We start from the raw sequence: 20,885 nt of genomic DNA, 5'->3' as shown, positions 1-20,885 counted from the left end.
CAAAAATCAGGCTTAGCAATGGAGCTAGTTAAGCTCAATCGCTTTCAATTCTTGTTATAAAGAATTAATAATGCCAACTGAAGTTGGATCTTTATTTTTAAAGGGAATTCACAACTTGGGTTGAAGTGGTAGAAGTCTGGGTGCAAGTGCAAGCTTAGCAGGCCCCAAATAACCGGAGTTCTACTCTACCTGCTATGATTCAATTTCCTCATTCATTTAACAAATAGTTATTGGGGCACCTGGGTGCCCCAGTCAGTTGAGCATCTGCTCAGGCCATGATCCCAGGGTCCCGGGATCCAGCCCCGCATCAGGCTCCCTGCCCAGCGAGGAGTCTGCATCTCCCTCTCCTTCTGCCCCTGCTTATGCTCTCTCACCCCCTCTGTATCTCTGTCAGATAAATAAAATCGTTAAAACAATAACAACAACAAATAGTTATCAGGTGCCCACTCTGCACCAGGCACCATCATAGAGCAGCACCTGGCTCACACAGAGGGAACAGATCCAGAGGCAAATATTCAAACATGAGCCATTCCGTGTATTCCCGTGTGCACACCTGGCTGAGCCCAGCCAAGTGTTAAAAGATCAGCCTCCACTGATAAGTCATTTCATGTGCCCTAGTTTAAATATAGCACAGGTTCTTGCCTGTTCCAGTTATTATTGCTGAATTTAAAAAATGACCTCAGTATTCAGGGGTTTGGTACTTAATGCCACTGAACTGTACATTTAAAAATGGTTTAAATGGGGGGGGGGGGACTCCTGGGTAGCTCAGTCAATTAAACATCTGCCTTCAGCTCACATTATGACCCCAGTGTTCTGGGATAAATGCCCACATTGGGCTCCCTGCTCAGTGGGAAACCTGCCTCTCCCTCTGCTTCTGCCCCTCCCCCGCCCCTCATTGTGCGCGCGCGCTCTCTCTCTCTCTCTCTCAAATAAATAAAATCTTTAAAAAATATAAATGGTCAAAATGGTAAATTTTATATGTATTTTGCCATAATAAAAAAAATGTGAGAAGATTAAAAAAAAAACCTTAATGGTTTGAAATACCCATTTAACTAAGCTCACAAATTCCAGGGGTCAGGACTTTGGGCAGGGCACGGTGGGGACAGTTCAGTCCTGCTCCATGGTACCAGGCCTCAGCTAGGGAGACCTGAAGGCCGAGGGTGACTCGGTGCGGGCGTCATCCAAAGGCTCTTACAGCTACATGCCTGGGCTGACTCAAAATCTAGGACTGGCTATTGGAGCCCCCAAACGTGACCTCTCCATGTGTGGATTCCTCACAATGCAGTGGCCTCAGAATAGTCAAACTTTTCATTTTTATTCTTTTTTTTAAGTACAAAACCTGCATCCTGTTTGTGGCCTAACCTTGGAAGTGTCACTTCTGTTGTACTCTATGAGTCAAAGTCGTCATAAACGCCTCCAGAATCAAAGTGAGGGGTGGGCAGAATTAGACTCCGTGCTTTGATGATACAGTATCAAAATCTCACATGGAAGAAAAACTTGTGTGAAGGAAGATAATTGTTGCATCCACTTCTGGAAAAATACAATCTGCCACATTACCTTTCTAAATGAGCCAAAAGCAAAGAAACCACAGAAGAATCGGTTTACAGAAATAGCACTGGAAGCGGTCTTCATGAACTCATCATCTGCCTGCCCTCAGAGTGAGATTCACTCCTGAGAGGATCCCTCCTCAGGCTGGTAGAGCCCAAGGGGATTCGGCCAAGTGGGGAGAGACCATGGTGCCTGGTTGGAGTTCTGCAGTTTCCACCCACGGGCGATCTCAGGGTAGTAAGGCTAGTGACCGCGAACTTCACCTTAAAAATGGAGGTAATTCTTGATGTCTCATCAGTGTTGTTTTGAGAACCATGTAAAATATTTTACGTGAAGACAGATCTGTTGCAAAAATGTCCATGAGTTGACCCCACGGGTGGACAGCCCACTTTGGCGATGCAACAGGGGCAGACCATATACTTCCCATTGTAGCCACTCTCCTGGTTTTGCTTCCCTATCTGAGGTAGGAGAGCCCGATGGAAGCTCAGAGGGGGCAGATGAGCTAGACAGAGCCACACAGCCAAGAAGGAAGTCAAACCCAGATGCGAAGACTTGCCACTCTGCAGTCCCCTCTAGCCACGGACACTTCCTGGAATAGGTGACTCTGACCTTAGCTGAGGAGCGCGGCACAGGTAACAAGGGGTCTCTAGGGTCACACCGCCAGGGGTCGCGTCCTAGCGGCACCATCACCGGCTGTGGGACCCCTGTGTGTAAGAGGGGAGTAGGACCCCCAGGGTACGGGGCGGCTCAGCGGTTGGGCGTCTGCCCTCGGCCCAGGGCGTGACCCCGGGGTCCCGGGACCGAGTCCCGCATCGGGCTCCGCAGGGACCCTGCTCCTCCCTCCGCCTGTGTCGCTGCCTGTGTGTCTCATGAATAAATAAAAATGTTTAAAAATTAAAAAAAAAAAAAAGACTTCCCACACAGGCTTAAGAAGTAACCAAGCTAACATAAGGCATTTAGATCGTAGCTGGCGCATACTAAGCCCTTTGCAGCTGCTACAGCCCCTCGTGCGCACTTAGGTTCATAATCCGTGCTACGTGCTTCACGGTGAGGAAGTCACACCCAAGAATGTAGTGAAATGTAACGGCGGAGGTGTCGCCCTGGGAGGACAAGTCCACTCGGGAGAAAGCTTTAAAAGGAGAAAACCACAAGCCACCATTTGTCAGTGAAAAGCCTATGGAACTGCAGGCGCAGGGACGCCCGCGTGGCTCAGTGGTCGAGCGCCTGCCTTTGGCTCAGGGCGTGCTCCCAGGGTCCCGGGATCGAGCCCCACGTCGGGCTCCCTGCATGGAGCCTGCTTCTCCCTCGGCCTGTGTCTCTGCTTCTCTCTCTGTCTTTCATGAATAAATAAAATCTTTAAAAAAAAAAAATAAAAAGGAACTGCAGGCAAAGTGAAAGTCTCTGACCCCAACGGCTCCAGTTTTACCTGCTGCCTCCGCGCAGCCCGCAGAGACCGTCACAGGAGTGACGTCGTCAAGAGCCCACCCGCGTCACTCACGTCCTGGACGCCGCGCCCAGCCGCTGCCGCAGCCGCTTCCGCTTCCGCTTCCAGCCCTTTCCGCGGCGCCGCGGAATGACGTCAGAAGCGGGCGCGGACGCGCAGAAACGCCGGCGTGCGCGTGTGCTGTGTGCGGGCCGCGGCGCAGGGCTGTCAGCGACGGCGACGGCCGCGGGGCGGCGGGGGTCCCAGTGCTGCTGGGGCCGAGTCTGTAGCGCGAGGCGTCCCTGAGGTGAGGACCATGAACCGCAGTCGCCAGGTGACGTGCGTGGCCTGGGTCCGCTGCGGCGTGGCCAAAGAGACGCCGGACAAGGTGAGGCCCGGTCGCCGGGAGGGAAGGGGAGCGGCCTCTTCGCGGCATCCTCGTCCAGGCCCGCCTGGAGAACCTGGGCCCGCCCCACGCGGCCGGGCCTGGCGGGCGTGACGGCCCGGGTGTGGTGAGGGGGGCCGCGCGCCCTCTCGGTCCCTACCCCCCGAATTGGCGCGCACGCGGCCTTGGCGGCGGGAGGGGGCGGGGTGCTGCCCAGAGTGGGAAATCCGCAGCGCCTTCTTGACGGCCCCGAAGCTTCACACGCAGCCCAGGGCGTGTCCAGGCACAGCGGGAAGAGGGAGCTCGTGTGTGAAACCAGCGTCCACTCATGGGCTCGGAGTCCGGAGGAGCAGGATGGGAGCTGCGGTGTAGAAAACTGCTGTGGAGACCATGATGTCCTGAGGCTGGGAGTTGAATAGTAATGTCTCGCGGGGATCCAAGTGAGATGTTGATGTGGCATTGGGGGATGAGAAGTAAACATGGCACATCGTGAAGGAAAAACCTGCAGAAGTTCGACAACGAGTCCAGAGGAGAGATGAAGATTACTTAAGTTGTTCACCTGATCTTTACTCGGGGCTTTCTATGTTTGCAGCATTGTTCAGGGTCTAGGGCTAGGCATAAAAACAAAACTTCCCTGCCTGTATGGAGTCGACATGTATGTAGATGTCAGTGGGAGTAAATGCTGTGAATGAAAGGGGGGCCTTGAAACGTGATAGGAATGTAAGTATCGGGAGGTGAAGTTAACAGGAATGAGGGATTGGCAGAGCCCTTGAAGGTTTAACTTCCACCAGGGCACGCAGACTGTGCTTGTTTTTTTGGGTTTTGGTGGGGTATTTTTTTAAGGTTTTTATGTATTCACGAGAGAGAAGAGAGAGGGGCAGAGATGCAGGGAGAGGGAGAAGCAGGCTCCCTGGGGGATCCCCATGCAGGACTCGATCCCAGGACCCCGGGATCACGCCCTGAGCCAAAGGCAGATGCTCAGCCACTGAGTCATCCAGGTGCCCCTGGGCTTATTTTATTCACCATTTTCTCTGGTGTTCGGCTCCAGTAGATACTCAATGCATATATATAGAGAGAGAATAATGCCAGGAAATTATCTCATTAGAAATTAATTATTGATTAAAAAGAGACAAGGGGAGCCCTGGTGGCAGAGCGGTTTAGCGCCACCTGCAGCCCGGGGCATGATCCTGGAGACCTGGGATGGAGTCCCACGTCAAGCTCCCTGCATGTAGCCTGCTTCTCCCTCTGCCTGTGTCTCTACCTGCGTCTCTCTCTCTCTGTCTCTATGAATGGATAAATAAAATCTTTAAAAAAAAAGAGAGAGACTTGTTAGCTTTTAAAAACTATATAAGTTCCCAACATGTCTACACACTGGAACCCCTTAGGGAGCTTTGAAAAATACTGATGCCTGAGGCACCTGGCTGGCTCTGTTGGTGGAGCCTGGTTGATCTCCAGAGGATGAGTTCCAGTGCCACACAGTACCTGTGCCCTACTCCCATATATTGTAGTTTAATTGGTCTGGAGTTTTAGAAGATTCCCCCCCACCCCCCGTTCCCCCATGATTCTGATTGCAGAAAAATTTGGCAACCGCTGCTTAAAGAGTCTGAGTTTATTCTACAAAGTCAAAATAGGAAGAAGATACTGAGTTTATTCTACAAAATCCCAGCAAAACTGGGATCAATGAGAGTAATTAGGAAAGTATCTTTAAAAATAAAAAGAAATATCTTTTAATTAAACTTAAAAGCCCTTAACTGTTGGAACAATGAATGTCATCCCTCAAGAGAATTTCTGTATCACTAGAGGTGGTTTAGTGCAAACTGAGTGACTGATTCATCACCTATCATCATCAAGCATCCCTACCATGGGCTGAACACTGAACTATGTGTGTAAACACAATGACAGGTTGATTTTTGTCTTCAAGGATCTTAGAGGTTAGCAGGGATTGTTTTAAAAGGTATTGAAGCATTGATTAGGCAAAGGAATGTCAGCTTTGAAGTAAAGAGAATGATTCCAATGATCCTTTTGAACAGGATCTTCAAGTAGATTCATAAAGGTAGCTGGGAAGATGGAACTGGATGGCTCAGTTGGTTAAGCATCGGACTCTTGAGTTTGACTCACATCATGATTGCAGGGTCGTGAGATTGAGTCCTGCATCAGGCTCCCAGCCTAGCACAGAGTGTGCTTGAGAGTCTCTCTCCCTTTCCCTCTGCCCTTACCCCCTGCTTACTCTCTTTCAAATAAATCTTCAAAAAAAAAAGAGAGAGAGAAGGAAAATTAGGTGGAAAATTAGGTGGAATTAGGTATGAGACTAGAGAAGGGTGAGTTTGGGATAATCAGTTCAGAGGTGATAGTTTTAGTCTTCAGAATGAATGTGCTTTGTGAGGAAGTGACAGTGTAATGAGTGAATAATTGGCAGTGAAAACTGGGAAGAAGCAGGGGACCAAGGAAGGATGGTTTGTTTAGGAGTACCCATAAGGAAAATGAGAAGTAGCCAAGAAGAAATCAGAATAATTGAATGAAAATGAGATGGACTATCCTAGAAGCCAGTTTAAAAAGTTAGTCTTTTTCAAAAAGTCTGGGAAGTAGACTGAGGATGCTTTTTTTTTTTTTTTTAAGAGGATTTTTTTAAAAAAAGATTTCACTTGTTTATTCATGAGAGACACACACACAGAGAGAGAGATGCATAGACACAGGCAGAGGGAGAAGCAGGCTCCATGCAGGGAGCCCGATGTGGGACTCGATCCTGGGTCTCCAGGATCACACTCTGGGCTGCAGGCAGCACTAAACGGCTGTGCCATCGGGGCGGCCCTTTAAGGGGATTTTTTTAAAAGGGATGGTAAAAACTCCGTTTACAGTAAATTTAGAGAGTCTAGATTGAAGTTTGATTTTTTTTATGTCTTTTGAAGTTATATTTTATATTAGTTTGCAAACGTTTTGAGATTTATAATGATTTCCTTAACTGTATTGTAATGAAATGTTTGCTCTCTTATAGGTAGAGCTTAGTAAAGAAGAAGTAAAACGTCTCATTGCTGAAGCAAAGGAAAAATTACAGTAAGTTTAAGATTGCTGATGTCTAAAGTCAAGTCCAGATGAAATTAAATTTTAAACAGTGATGACAGGGTGGTCCTATTATTGATCAGTACCATTTGGGTGATTTATCTTTTTTGTTTCTTGGCATAGAGAAGAAGGTGGCAGTGATGAAGAGGAGACAGGTGATCCTTCAGAAGATGGCATGCAGAGTGCACGTACCCAGGCACGACCAAGGGAGCCCCTGGAAGATGGTGACCCAGAGGACGACAGGACGCTGGATGATGATGAGCTGGCTGAGTACGACTTAGATAAATATGATGAGGAAGGCGACCCAGGTTAGAATTCACTCACTTCTGTTTTTTTGTTTTTTTTTTTTTTCTTTTTTAAAGATTTATGTACTTATTTATGATAGAGAGAGAGAGGCAGAGACAGAAGCAGAGGGACAAGCAGGCTACATGCCGGGAGCCCGACGCAGGACTTGATCCCAGGACTCCAGGATCGCACCCCAAGCCAAAGGCAGGCGCCAAACCGCTGAGCCACCCAGGGATCCCCCACTTCTGGTTTCGTTTCGTTTCTTTTCTTTTCTTTTCTTTTCTTTTTTCTTTCTTTCTTTCTTTCTTTCTTTCTTTCTTTCTTTCTTTCCTTTCTTTCTTTCTTTCTTTCTTTCTTTCTTTCTTTCTTTCTTTCTTTCTTTTTCTTTCTTTCTTTATGATAGACATAGAGTGAGAGAGAGAGAGGCAGAGTGTGTCACAGGCAGAGGGAGAAGCAAGCTCCATGCCGGGAGCCCGATGTGGGACTCGATCCCGGGACTCCAGGATCGCGCCCTGGGCCAAAGGCAGGCGCTAAACCGCTGAGCCACCCAGGGATCCCCCCACTTCTGGTTTCTAATCACAAGCTCAGTGTATTTGTATTAGATCATGCCTCTAGTGTCCCAGAGCTTTACTCTGAGCTTTTGTTGTCCTTTATGCCAGTTAAGTAATCTGGCTCAAGACTAGGGCAGATAGCATGTTTCCTAAACTGGTTTAGAAAATCAGCTAACCCACTAAACTAAGATTTGAAAAAGCAGTATATTTTATTGCATGTAGTGGATATGACCTGTAACTCAGGTTGAGGGATGAACAAAATGGGTGAAGGGGGGGCGAGTGGGAGATACAGGCTTCCAGTTATGGAATGAGTAAGTCATGGGGATGAAAGGTACAGCAGAGGGAATATAGTCAAAAAATATATACACAGCATTGTATGGTGACAGATGGTTGCTACACTTGTGAGCATGGAATGATCTATAAGAGATGGTAAATTGTTATGTTGTACGCATGAATCTAATATGTTTCAACTATACCCTAATGAAAAAAAAATGTTTTTTAATCTGTAGGTCCTGTCTCTTTGCAATAATGAGAGAGAAGTTATTACCCCCATTTTATAGAGAAAAGAGAGGCTTACAAAGATGAAATGACTGCCACACAGCTGGTGAACAGGGGAGCTGAGGATTGAACATTCTCTTGCTCTAAAGCCTTTACTGTTGCAGTACATTTCATTAGATGCAGAGAATAGTTTTTTCCATTGGACTCTGGGTTGTGTACCCCTAAACTTAGGACTAGGTTGAGTCCTAGTCCTGCTATGACAGAGTGTCATGGGAACACAAAGAAAGGAAAAGTTAACCCTGCCTGGAGAAATGGCATTCAGAAACTGCTGCTTGGGGCACCTGGGTGGCTCAGTCAGTTAAGCATCTGACTTCAGCTCAGGTCATGACCTCAGGGTCCTGGGATTGACCCCCACGTCAGACTCCCCGTTCAGTGGGAAGTCTGCTTGTCCCTTTCCCTCTCCTCCTGCTCTCTTGCTCATATTCTCTCACTCTCACAAATAAATAAAATCTTTAAAAAGAAAACTGCTCATTAATATCCTACACTGTGTGGATTATTGGCTCACTCTTATCCAGTTGAAATTCCCATCTCTGACCAATTAGTCCTGCCTCCTTAAAGTAGCTTCCCTAACAATTAGAATATATTTCTTTCCCTGAGTTTGTTATTTGGGGTCTCCTCTAGGTCACCCTTGCAGATATGCTGTAAGAGAAATCCAATTTGAGAAAAGTTTAGTGAAAAAGGCATAATAGTACCTTTTTCAGAGTCATACAGCAAATTAACATATCAGCAGTTCTGAGAAATCTTGTAATAAACCCATTTAACTTTGTGAAACCCATCATTTTTTATTTGACCAGACAACCCTTATTCTGTGTCAATTCCAGTGTTTCAGGGTAATTTTACCTCCTTTTAATAATGACTTCAATAATAACTATACTTGGGGTGGGGGCCATGGAGGGAGAGGGAGAAAGAGAGAATCTTTGCAGGCTCCAAGCCCAGCACAGAGCCCAAAACGGGGCTTGATCTCACAACTCTGAGATCATGACCTGAGCCAAAATCAAGAGTTAGGTGTTTAGCCAACTGAGCCACTCAGGCGCCCCATGACTATACTTTTGATAATGACTACAAGGAGCAAGTTAGAGAATCTGAGCAGAGAGCTAATATTTTTCTAAGAGCTTTACAGTTTAAATCCTTTATTAGAACATTGTGAATACCAAAACTATCAAGTATGCATTCTGAGGTCGAATGTAAATGGCTTCTATTTAATTTTTTGTAAGGTTTACTTATTTATTTGAGAGAGAGAGGAGTGTGGAGCTTGATCTCAGACCCTAAGATCATGGCCTACACTGAAACCAAGAGTAAAGACATGTAACTGACTGTGCCACCCAGGTGCCCCTATAAATGGCTTTTAAATTCCTGTTGTTTATTCAGTATTTTCTGACTATGGATGATCCAGTTAGTTATGAAATAGACAGTTGGAGCTAAGTCTAAAGATGGGATACCTTAGGAAAATGCTTTTGTTGAAATAACATGTCATTTCAATTTATGAATTCTTACAGATACTGAAACTCTTGGTGAATCTCTCTTGGGTCTTACAGTCTATGGAAGTAATGATCAAGATCCTTATGTTACTCTAAAAGATACGGTAAATGTTTGTGTGGCTTTTCTAATTATGCTTCTTAAGTGTTTGGAAAACCTTACCAAGTATCTGCTTCTGGTTAATGACTTGTTCTCTCCACTTAGGAACAATATGAACGTGAAGATTTCTTGATCAAGCCCAGCGACAATCTCATAGTGTGTGGCAGAGCTGAACAAGACCAGTGCAATTTAGAGGTGCACGGTAAGTGGGGACCAGCCCTTATGGAAAGGTTCTCTAAGATGAAAATAATCACAAATAGTTACTGTTGTGAATTTTCAGGTACCAGATCCTGCTGGATCTCATTAAGTTAAGTGGTTAATTATATACAGTCTATAGGTATCCTGGTTGTTGCTTTGGTACCTGACTTTATTTATGGATATAGGTCTCCCAAAAGGTGCTAATGGGGGTTTTTAGTCTTTTATTTGAAGATTTTTGCCAATTTTTCACTCTCCCTCTCCCCCCATTGGAGAAAAACCTAGAAGTAAAGCCATATAAAAATACAGGAAACAATTACAGTCCTTTTACTCCAACATAACTTGTTGCACGTGCTTTTTACTCCAGTGTCTTTTCTGGGTACTTTTTCTTTATGTGGCAAAGATTATACACAATAGACAGGTTTTTATTCTGCTTTTTTCCACAGAGTCATTTCAGGTATTTCCCATTTGTTTCTTCACAAAATTCAATGCAGAGGCTTCCATTCCTCTGGTTGTCTTTCCCAGTTCAAGGAATATTCGCACCACCACCAGAGGTGAATGCTTTGACTCTAAAGTAGACACTGGAGTATTTCTTTTTCATTTGGATTTTTAAATCAGATATGTTTAATGTTGCTGTTTACTGAGTCAACAAACATTAATTGAATGAACTTTTCTAAAAAAAATCTAGACCGTCAAGATGTCTACAGTATTCTGCCTCTAGATTTCCCCTTTTGTTTTTCTTGCCCCTTCTCCTGCGTGCATCCTCAGACATGTCTGTCCTTCCGCAACAATCTACTAGTCATTTGTCTTTAAAATTTGAAGCTTTACAGATATTAGGCTAAGGCCCTTTATTATAGGAAATACAGTTGCATAGCTCAAAAATTAAAATTATGGTTAATGTTCTTTGACATTTTTTAGGTTACTTTGTCACTCCATTTTGTAGCTTGGATTTCTGGAACTCTACATTTTTTAAGGCTTCCTTCAGGAAGCCTGTAGATTAGGCCATTTTAATCCAGGGCCGTTGTGGATCTATTTTTAAAATGAAAAGGCTTTAAATAACAGATACTTCAGTGTGAAGTTAGTCTTCTAATGATCTTTGAGCATTTTTACACATTTCAAATGAAAACCATGGGAAATTTTTTAGAAACCAGTTCTAATTTCAGAAAATTGACAACTCTGTTCCAGTTTGCCATTGATTTTTACACACATGTTCCTGTGAGAGCTTACTGCAGCCATTCCTTTGAATTTACTGAGTATTAGGGGTTTAAGAAGTTAAAAGAAGATTCTTCTAAAGCATCATCATCATTTTTTATCTAAAATGTAAGATGAGTACATTAACCATAGTTGAGGTTCTTGCAGGACCCTAGGCTTAATCATTTTGAATATGCATATGTAAAGTGATATGATAGAACATGACATGGAATTTGCTGATCTAGGATCTAACCCAGATGTAGAGGTCTGAGGAAACTTTTTTTAAAGTTTTTATTTAAATACCAGTTGGTTAATAATACAATGTAATACTAGTTTCGGGTGTACAATATAGTGATCTAACACCTCCATACATTGTCTGGTGCTTATCACAGCAAGTGTACTCCTTAATTCCCATCCCCTATTTTACCCATCCCTCCACCCACTTATATTCTGGTAACCATCAGTTCTCTATAGTTAAGAGTCTGTTTTTTGGTTTGCCTCTCTCTTTTTTTTTTTTTCCTGTTGCTTGTTTCTTAAATTCCACATATGAATGAAACTATGGCATTTGTCTTTCTCTGGCTTATTTCGTTTAGCATGTTCTCTAGCTCCATCCACATCGTTGCAAGCGGCAAGATTTTATTTTTTATGGCTGAGAAATATTCCATTGTGTATATGTATATATTTCACCTCTTTATCCATCAATTGGTGGACATTTGGGCTCTTCCATAATTTGGTTATTGTAGATACTGCTGCTGTAAACATTGGGGTGCATGTACCCCTTTGTATTGGTATTTTTGTATTCTTTAGGTAAAGACCTAGTAGTACAATGCTGGATAGTTAGGGTAGTTCTATTTTTAACTTATCTGAGGAACCTCCATACTGTTTTCCAGAGTGGCTGCATGGGTTTGCATTCCCACCAGCTGTGCAAGAGTGTTCCTCTTTCTCCACATCCTTGCCACCATCTGTTGTTTCTTGTGTTGATTTTAGCCATTCTAAGAGATGTGAGGTGGTATCTCATTGTAGTTTTGTTTTATATTTCCCTGATTGAACAGTGAGGATGAGCATCATTCCATCTATTGGCCATCTGTATGTCTTCTTTGGAAAAATGTCTATTCATGTCTTCCACCCATTTTTAAATTGGATTATTTGGTTTTTGGTGTTGAGTTTTATATGTTCTTTATATATTTTGAATACTAACCCTTCATCAGATATGACATTTGCAAATTCTTTCTCCCATTCTGTAGGTTTTTGTTGATTGTTTCCTTCTCTGTTCAGATGTTTTTTATTTTGATGTAGTCCCAGTAGTTTATTTTTATTTAATAAAAATAATAATAAATAATATAAATAATATATAATATATAATAAATAAATAATATATATAACATATATAATATATGTAATATATAATATATATAAATAAATCAGTATTTATTTCTTTTGTCTCAGAAGACATATCTAGAAAGTGGTCTGAGGAATTTCTTTAAATATCTGTAGCCTCTCTTAAGATTGCTTCCTTCTAATAAAAAGCATATTTGGGGGGAGCTTCTGATTATTTAGGCTCTGTTTTATCAGTATTCCATTATATGATTTTTTAAAGATTTCTTAGTCATTGATTTTAACAGTATTTTTGCTCCTTGATATTATAACTCTGAAGGATAAAGAGCCAATTCTTTTTTTTGTTTGTTTTTTAAGATTTTATTTATTTATTCATGAGAGACACAGAGAGAGAGGCACAGACACAGGCAGAGGGAGAAGCCGGCAACATGCAGGGAGCCTGACGTGGGACTCGATCCCGGGTCTCCAGCATCATGCCCTGGGCTGAAAGCGGCGCTAAACCACTGAGCCACCCAGGCTGCCCAGAGCCGATACTTTTAGTTGTCATATTCCAAAAGAATGTTCTCAAGAGCTTTATTTACATTGTTGATCTTTAAATATTAAAGAAGTAATTTCTGACAAGCATTTAGATTTCTAAATATAAGTTATCTCTCTCCAGTGTTGTTTTTTATTTGTTTATTCTTGTAGCCAGATAGACCTTTAAAAGATAATAATAAAGTACTCTCTGTAGAGCTTCTGTAAACACTTGTTTTCTGTAGTGGGTGGACCAAGAGATAGCCAGTGCACATGCAGGTAGAGTGTTCAGGCAACCGTTAGTTCTCTTGTCACTGTTCTTGTTCCCTTGGACACACCAGGAATGGATGAGATCTGCAGAATTTTTGCCTAGCAGTAACGACTTTAGAGGCTCCTTTCCATGCCATCAAATGTGTCTCACTTGAAGCACATGGGCTCCAGTAGGCTTAACAGGGAGAGTATGTCCTTTTCAGTGGGATGTGATATCTTATTCTGACTCAATAAAGTCTCGTTCTTATTTTTTCAGTTTATAATCAGGAAGAAGATTCTTTTTATGTGCATCATGATATACTACTGTCTGCGTATCCTCTGAGTGTGGAATGGCTGAATTTTGATCCTAGCCCAGATGATTCTACAGGTAATTAGAAAAGCTAAGATTACTCAGTGGTTCCTAGTCCTTTCTGTTACTCCTAGCCACATAAGTTATATATTCTATATGAATGTTTTCAGAATTGTTGATTTTTTTATGAAATTATTTTATAAAGTTACATAGTTCTTAAAACACAATCACTTAATTGTTTTGAGTCTGTATATCTCCAGACTTCAGATAAAGAGGTTAGCTACTCTGCTGTAGACAGGAGGCTGACAGCATTAGGGGTTGCAAAACTATGTGAAGTTATCATAAAACCCAGCATAAACTAGCATCATGTGTCTGGAGAGTTCAGTGGCATAACCTTGCTCAGCATCAGGTAAAACCAAAATGAAGTGGAAAGTAGGTTCTCATGTTAATATTTTTGGCTACAGCTGCACACTACTAGTTGCTCCATCCTACTTGTTAATAAAAGTAAAATCTGATAATACTCCTACCTTAATGCCTCGTTTGCCATGCTTATTCACATTCTTGGTCTGAGTAAATCCGCATTTTCAAGACACTGGTGAAGGTCTTGAAAGAGACAGATTTTTTTTTTTTTAGGTTTTTTTTTTTTTTAAGATTTTTAATTTATTCATAGAGACACAGAGAGAGAGAGAGAGAGAGAGAGAGGCAGAGACACAGGCAGAGGGAGAAGCAGGCTCCATGCAGGGAGCCTGAAGTGGGACTCGATCCCGGGTCTCCAGGATCACACCCCAGGCTTAGCAGCGCTAAACCGCTGCGCTACGGGGGCTGCCCGGTAGAGACAGATTTTGTTCTCAGGACCTAAGTAGGGACCTAGGGCCAAGAGACTGTGCCCTTGTTATTCACATTATGGTTCAAGAGTCAGCTGCACCATATTGGCATCACCTGGGAACTGGTTGGAAATGCATATGTAGGGGCCTACTCAAGACCTCCTGAAACTGTGCATTTTAACAATATTCAAGTGATAACACATGCATATGAAAGTTTGAGAGAAAGTACGCTAAGCCATTACTCGGTCTACAGTGCAGTATTTTTCATTAGAAGTTTTTTAAATCAAATATTCATTTCCTCCTGTAGGAAATTATATTGCTGTGGGAAATATGACCCCTGTTATTGAAGTGTGGGACCTTGATATAGTAGACTCTTTAGAGCCAGTCTTCACACTTGGAAGTAAGCTATCAAAAAAGAAGAAAAAGAAAGGAAAGAAGGTAATCAAGTTAATAATTACTTAAACTCTAATGACAAGTTTACTGATGGGATGGAGAACATAGATTTTTTCATTTAGATACTTGAGTGGAACAGGACAGATAGTTATAAAATTACTGTAGTTTCTAGTTTCAAAAGGTCCTTCCAAGGAAAAATTGATCTCTGATTGCACAGAACTTCCATTCGTCAATTATTCATCCTTGACACAAAATAATTTACTCTCAGGTTATGATCTTTTTTGATATATAGTAACTATTCACACTAATATGCTGGTTTGAATTTTTGAAAAATTTCTCTGTAGCCTTTAGTATGTTGAATTCTAAATATCTATGTATTAATTCCTGTAGCTTTTAAAACTTAACTTTGGGGGTGGGGATTGGTATTTATAGAACTGTACCACCTAGATTAAGAACTATTATAGTTTCTTTTCTGTAAAAAGTATTTATCATGGATCTCTAAAGTAACAGGAAGACAAAGTATTTCTTTCTTTAGGTCTTCAAGCACGTTTGCTTAAGATCAAACAGTAGCCTTTAAGATTTAAAGAATCTTTCAAATTAACATATCAATTATAGGGAGCACTTTAATACAAAAAATAATTAAACAATTATTACAGAGTTCCTCAGCAGAGGGGCATACCGATGCTGTCCTGGACCTTTCTTGGAATAAGCTGATCAGGTAAAAAGAAACAACATTTGGAGGATTGTTAGAGACTATAACCACTGTCATCTTTCCTCATGCCTACACCTGTCTCTCTGTGTTGTGCTTTGGGGGTCTCTGTGTCCATGTCTTATTTCCCTTTCCCACGGTATATGGCACTTAAGGCAGGAGCTCTGCTCTCTGTATCTGTGCAGCCCCTACATCACCTGCCAGCTTGAGGCTTGGTAGGAGCTTGGGCTCGTTACATATTTGGTGACCAAGTGCCCTCCCAGCACCACTAGGATAAAACTGTACTGCAGTGCCAGTGGTGCTGAATTGTACTTCTTTTCATGGAAGATTTTTCTCTCGGTTTATTTAGTTTGCACAAAATCTCATCCACATTTTTTTAATTGACTTAACTGTGGTAAAATATACATAATAGTTACCATTTTAACTGTGTTTTAGCTATAGAGTTCAGTGGACATTACTGTGCAACCATCATCACCATCCAATTCCAGAACTTTTGTCATCTTCCAAAACTGAAGCTATGTGCCCAGTAAACAATAACTCTTCATTCTTGCCACCCTCAGGCCCGGCCCTAGTAACCACCACTCTATTTTGTGTCTCTGTGAATCCACTCTTCCAGTTACCTCATATAGGTAGAATCATATAGAATATCTGCCCTTTGTCACTGGCTTATTTCAATTAGCACAAGCTCATCCATGCTGCAGCATGCGACAAGATTTCCTTCCTTTTTAAGGCTGAATGACATTCCACTGTTCAGTTAGCCCACATTTTGTTTATCCATCTGTCGATGAATACTTGGGTTGCTTCCACCTCTTGGCTGTGTGAGCAGTGCTGCCATTATGCACATGGATGTTCAAATACCGGTTTTTAAGTCCAGTTTTCAGTTCTTTTGCGTTTATCCCCAAAAGTTAAATTGCTGGCTCCCATGGCAGGTCTGTGTTTACCATTTTGAGGAGCACTTTTCAGGTGCCTGTGGCCCGTTTGTGTATATCTTTGGAGAACTGTCTATTTAAATCCTTTGCCCTAAAAAAAAAATAAAATAAAATAAAAAATCCTTTGCCCTGTTTTGAATTGAATTCTTTGGTTTTTCATTGAGTTGTAGTTCTTTGTATATTCCAGATATAACTTCTCATCAGATACACAGTTTGCAAATATTTTCCCCCATTTAGTGGATCACCTTTAGCTCTTTTGATAGTGTCCTTTGATGCACAGAAGTTTTTAATTTTGATGTAGTCAGTTTATTTTTACTTTTGTTGCCTGTGCATTTAGTGTTAAATCCAAGAAATGATTGCCAAATCCTTGTCATAAAGTTTTTCCCTTAATAGTTTTACAGTCTTAACTCTTAGGTTTAGGTATTTGATCCATTTTGAGTTAATTTTTATATGCAGCATAAGAGTTCCACTTCATTGTTTTTTTTTTTTTTTTTAATTTTTTATTTATTTATGATAGTCATCAGAGAGAGAGAGAGAGAGGCAGAGATACAGGCAGAGGGAGAAGCAGGCTCCATGCACCGGGAGCCCGATGTGGGATTCGATCCCGGGTCTCCAGGATCGCGCCCTGGGCCAAAGGCAGGCGCCAAACCGCTGCGCCACCCAGGGATCCCCACTTCATTGTTTTGCATGTGTCATCCATATATTCTTTATCCTGATCCTTAAACAACAATTAGTCCAAAAGGCCATTTTCCTTTTTTTTTTAAATTTTTTTTTAATTTTTATTTATTTATGATAGAGAGAGAGAGAGAGGCAGAGACATAGGCAGAGGGAGAAGCAGGCTCCATGCACCAGAAGCCCGACGTGGGATTCGATCCCGGGTCTCCAGGATCGCGCCCTGGGCCAAAGGCAGGCACCAAACCGCTGTGCCACCCAGGGACCCCCAAAAGGCCATTTTCCTAACAGCATAACTGGTTTGAGGGGCTACTGAGGCAAGGGAGGTGAGCATTAACTTAGTTTACTTGAAGAATGAGAACGAACTGGATTGCCCAAGGCACATTTTCTTAGCAGTTCTGTTTAACAGGATACTTTGTAATTATGAGCATTCTTAAACGGATCCCAGAGTGCTGGCTTACCTAGGGATATCCTGTCTTTTTGTTTGTGTTCATACGTCTTCGGAGTTAATCATTTGGTGAGGGGCACCTGGCTGGCTCATTTGGTAGAGTATGTGATTCTTGATCTCAGTTCAAGCCCCAGGTTGGGTGTAGAGATTACTTACAAAAATAAATCTTAAAAAAAAAAAAAACCATTTGATGAAATGGACCTAAGATAATAGATTATGTTGGTATTTCCCAAACTTACCTGCAAGTCAGAATCTTCTGGGTAACTCTTTAAAGTACAAGTCCTGGGGCACCTGGCTGGCTGAATCAGTATAGCATGCAACTCTTGATCTCGAGGTTGTGAGTTCAAGTCCCATGTGGGGTGTAGAGATTACTTAAAAAAAACAAAATCTTTTTTAAAAAGTAAAGTACAAGGATGCCTGGATGGCTTGGCGGTTGAGCGTCAGCCTTCACCTCAGGTCCTGATCCCAGGATCCAGGATCAAGTCCTGCATTGGGCTCCCCACAGGGAGCCTGCTTCTCCCTCTGCCTGTGTCTCTGCACCAGTCTCTGTCTGTCTCTCTCTCTCTTTCATGAGTAAATAAAACTTAAAAAATAAAGTACAAGTTCCTGGGCTCTAATCCCCTCAAGATTGAGTCATATCTGGAGCAAGGGCCCAAGAATCTGTTGTGGTGGTTTGTTTTTAAAGCTTCCCCAGATTTTGTCTGAATTGGGTCTGTTCCTGACTATTGTAATGGGCAGATAAATAAGAGGCCGACTGTGAGTGTGTCATGCTTTTGGGAATCCACTCGTTGACAAATCTGAACTGTCACAGTAATTATATATGTATTAAATTCTTATATAGCAGCTATTGATTTGAATAACTGAAAGTGTGTTCTGAGAGAACAGCCTCTCAGCAGTGCCTTTCCCCAGCCACAATCCCCTGGCTCCATTTAGACACTGCTAGCACCTATACCCCTGTCCCACCCCAGCTGCACTCACATCTTGACTGCAGTGCCACATGTATCTTTGTTCCTTAACTCTTCCACTTTGTCTTATTTTAGACCTTGGTTCTCCTTTCCCCTCTCTTCGTACAGAATGCTTTTAAATATTCTCCATACATATCCTGGTGCATAGAGTTTGGGATCATGTGAAGAGTAACAAGTTGTTGTTGCTAGTTGAGGACCTTGGTTTCTAGTAAAATGCTGCCAGTAACCAAATGCATGTACTCTGTTCATTCATCCTGTCATTGTAGCGCTCTTCTTGGGGTGTAGTGTTCGGGAGTTTAGAGGGGAGAGTGGTAATTTATTTGTAAGCCTCTTGAAACAAGAATTTTAATGTGAAAGGAATCTCAGATGTTTGGGCAAAGACTAAGATTAAAAAAGTACCGTGAAATTTTAACTTTTTGCTGTTGGCAAGCATTGAATACAAATAAAATATTGGGAATTTACATAACATTGAATCTGTGACATGCCAAGGACTTTAAATATTAATGACTTGTTCATGGGACTGAATGGTAGAAGTTTGAAATTCATGGAGTAGAAAAAAGGTAACATGATCTGAATATACATGATCCTCTTAAGAGACCCTACCTGTGTCACTGAAATCGTGAGTTATAAAACTGAAAGCAGTTTGTGTAATGGAAGTATTTCTTGAGGAAATAGTATTTAAAAATGAACCCATCAACATTTTAACAGCATATTAGTTTTCTGGACAGATACTACTATCACTAATGACTTCTGTTCCAGGCCTTTCAAACTACATCTTGAAGAATGAGCTTTCAATTTCATGAATATTTGTATTTTTACAAGGAGGAAAGGCAGGCAACTAACATTTATCAAGGGCCTGCTATAGTCTAGTCACTCAGCCACGTACTTTTTAAAGCTGGCTGTAACATTCTCACTGGCAGGCAAGGGAGTGTGACTTACTTTTAAGACCGACAGCTAATAAACGACAGTACCAGGAGCCCATTTCAGGTTTCCTAGGCTTTAAAGCCTGTATTCTCTTATAGAATGACATTATTAGCACTTGATCCCTAAGAGGTAGGCATATTGATTTTTCCTATTAATGGTAATTAATGCCCTTTTTTAATTGAAAAAGGTTGAGCTATAAGTTCACATACCACATATCATAAAATTCACTCCTTAAAGTATATAATTCAGTGACTTGGGGTATATTCCCAAAATTGCACAACTCCCTACTTTCTAATTCCATAACATTTTCATCAATTCAAAACGCAACCCATAAACAGTCACTCATTCTTCTGTCCTTCCAGCCCTTGGCAACCAGTAATCATCTTTCTGGCTGTGGATCTATCTGGACATGTGGCCTTCTGTGTCTGGATTCTGTCACTTTGAATAATGTTTTCAAGGTCCATTTATTAGTACATCGTTCCTTTTTAGTGCTGAATAATATTCCCTTGAACAGATACACCACATATTGTGTATCCATTCACCAGTTAATAGACATTTGGTTTGTGTTTGTTTTTGCCTATTATGAATAATGCTACTGTTAACATTCGTGAACAGATTTTTACACAGGTCTGTGTTTTCATTTTCTAGGATATATAAGGGTGTCATTGCTAGGGTCATATGGTAGTGTCTGTACCATTTCCGTTCACACCAGCAAGGTAGCTAATTTTTCTGTTTTGCTAGCACTTGTTTTTGTTCATCTTTTTCATTATAGGCGTCCTATGAGTATTAAGTGGTATCCCATGTTTTCACTTTCCTAATGAACAACTTCTCCCATGCTCATTGGCTATTTATAGATCTTCTTTAGAGAAATATCCATTCATATTCCTTCCCCATATTCTAACTGGGTTGTTTTTTTATTCTTTAGTTGAAAGTTCTTTATATATTCTAGAATCAAGTCCTTTATCAGATACATGATTTACAAATAATTTTCTCCCATACTGTGAATTGTCTTTTCGCTTTCTTGATGATCTCATTTGCAACACAAAAGTTTTTCATGTTGATGATATCTAATTCATTTACATCTTTTGGTTCTTAGGCTTTTCGTGTCATACCTAAGACACCATTGCCTAACCCAGGGTCATGAAGATTTATACCTGTTTTCTTCTGAGAGTTTAATAGTTTTAGCTCTTCTGTTAGTAATAACATGTTTTATTTTGAGGTAGTATGAGATAGAGGTCTAACTTCACTCTTTTGCAAGAGGATGCCCAGTTATCCCTGAACCATTTGTTGAAAAAATCCTTCTTTTCCCCATTGAACAGTGGATAATCTTAACATTCTTGTCAGAAACGAATGACCATAAATTTTCAGGTTTATTCTGTATTCTATTCTGTTAACCTGTATGGCTATCCTTAAGCCAGTACCACATTGTTAGGATTATTGTTGCTTTTCAGTCAGTTTTGAAATCCAGACTGTGAACTTTTCAACTTTGCTCTCTTTTCCAAGATTATTTTGGCTATTCTGAGTCCATTGTATTTCTATGTGAATTTTTTAAAAGACTTACTTACTTATTTATTTTAGAGAGTGTGTGCATAGGTGGGTGGGGCAGAGAGAGAGAGGAAGAATGAATCTCAAGCAGACTCACACCAAGCACAGAACCTGATACGGGGCTTAATCCCATGACCCATGAGATCATGACCTGAGCCGAAACCAAGAGTCAGATACTCAACCATCAGCCATTCAGGTGCCCCTCCATATGGATTTTAAAACCAGCTTGTCCATTCTCTCCAAAAAGAAAATAAAAAGTCTGCAGGGATTTTTGAAAGGTATTGATTGAATCTATAGATTA

General features: G+C 41.6%; 1 protein-coding gene across 1 annotated transcript in view; it reads left to right on the top strand.

The window, feature by feature from the left end:
* The first annotated feature begins 3,133 nt into the window (after positions 1-3,133).
* The window catches only part of PWP1 (PWP1 homolog, endonuclein), a 28,489-nt gene continuing 10,737 nt past the window's right edge, over positions 3,134-20,885 (top strand). Inside the window, exons 1-8 of the mRNA XM_077914748.1 lie at positions 3,134-3,359; positions 6,349-6,407; positions 6,537-6,721; positions 9,304-9,389; positions 9,488-9,584; positions 13,143-13,253; positions 14,307-14,437; positions 15,049-15,110. Coding sequence (XP_077770874.1) covers positions 3,288-3,359; positions 6,349-6,407; positions 6,537-6,721; positions 9,304-9,389; positions 9,488-9,584; positions 13,143-13,253; positions 14,307-14,437; positions 15,049-15,110 — 803 coding nt within the window. The 5' untranslated portion in view covers positions 3,134-3,287. The remainder of the gene's footprint in view (positions 3,360-6,348; positions 6,408-6,536; positions 6,722-9,303; positions 9,390-9,487; positions 9,585-13,142; positions 13,254-14,306; positions 14,438-15,048; positions 15,111-20,885) is intronic.

Source organism: Canis aureus, chromosome 11 (assembly GCF_053574225.1).
Source record: "Canis aureus isolate CA01 chromosome 11, VMU_Caureus_v.1.0, whole genome shotgun sequence".
NCBI lineage: Eukaryota > Metazoa > Chordata > Mammalia > Carnivora > Canidae > Canis > Canis aureus.
The sequence above is the reverse complement of the archived record's forward strand: the minus strand, read 5'-3'. Positions and strand labels throughout refer to the sequence as shown.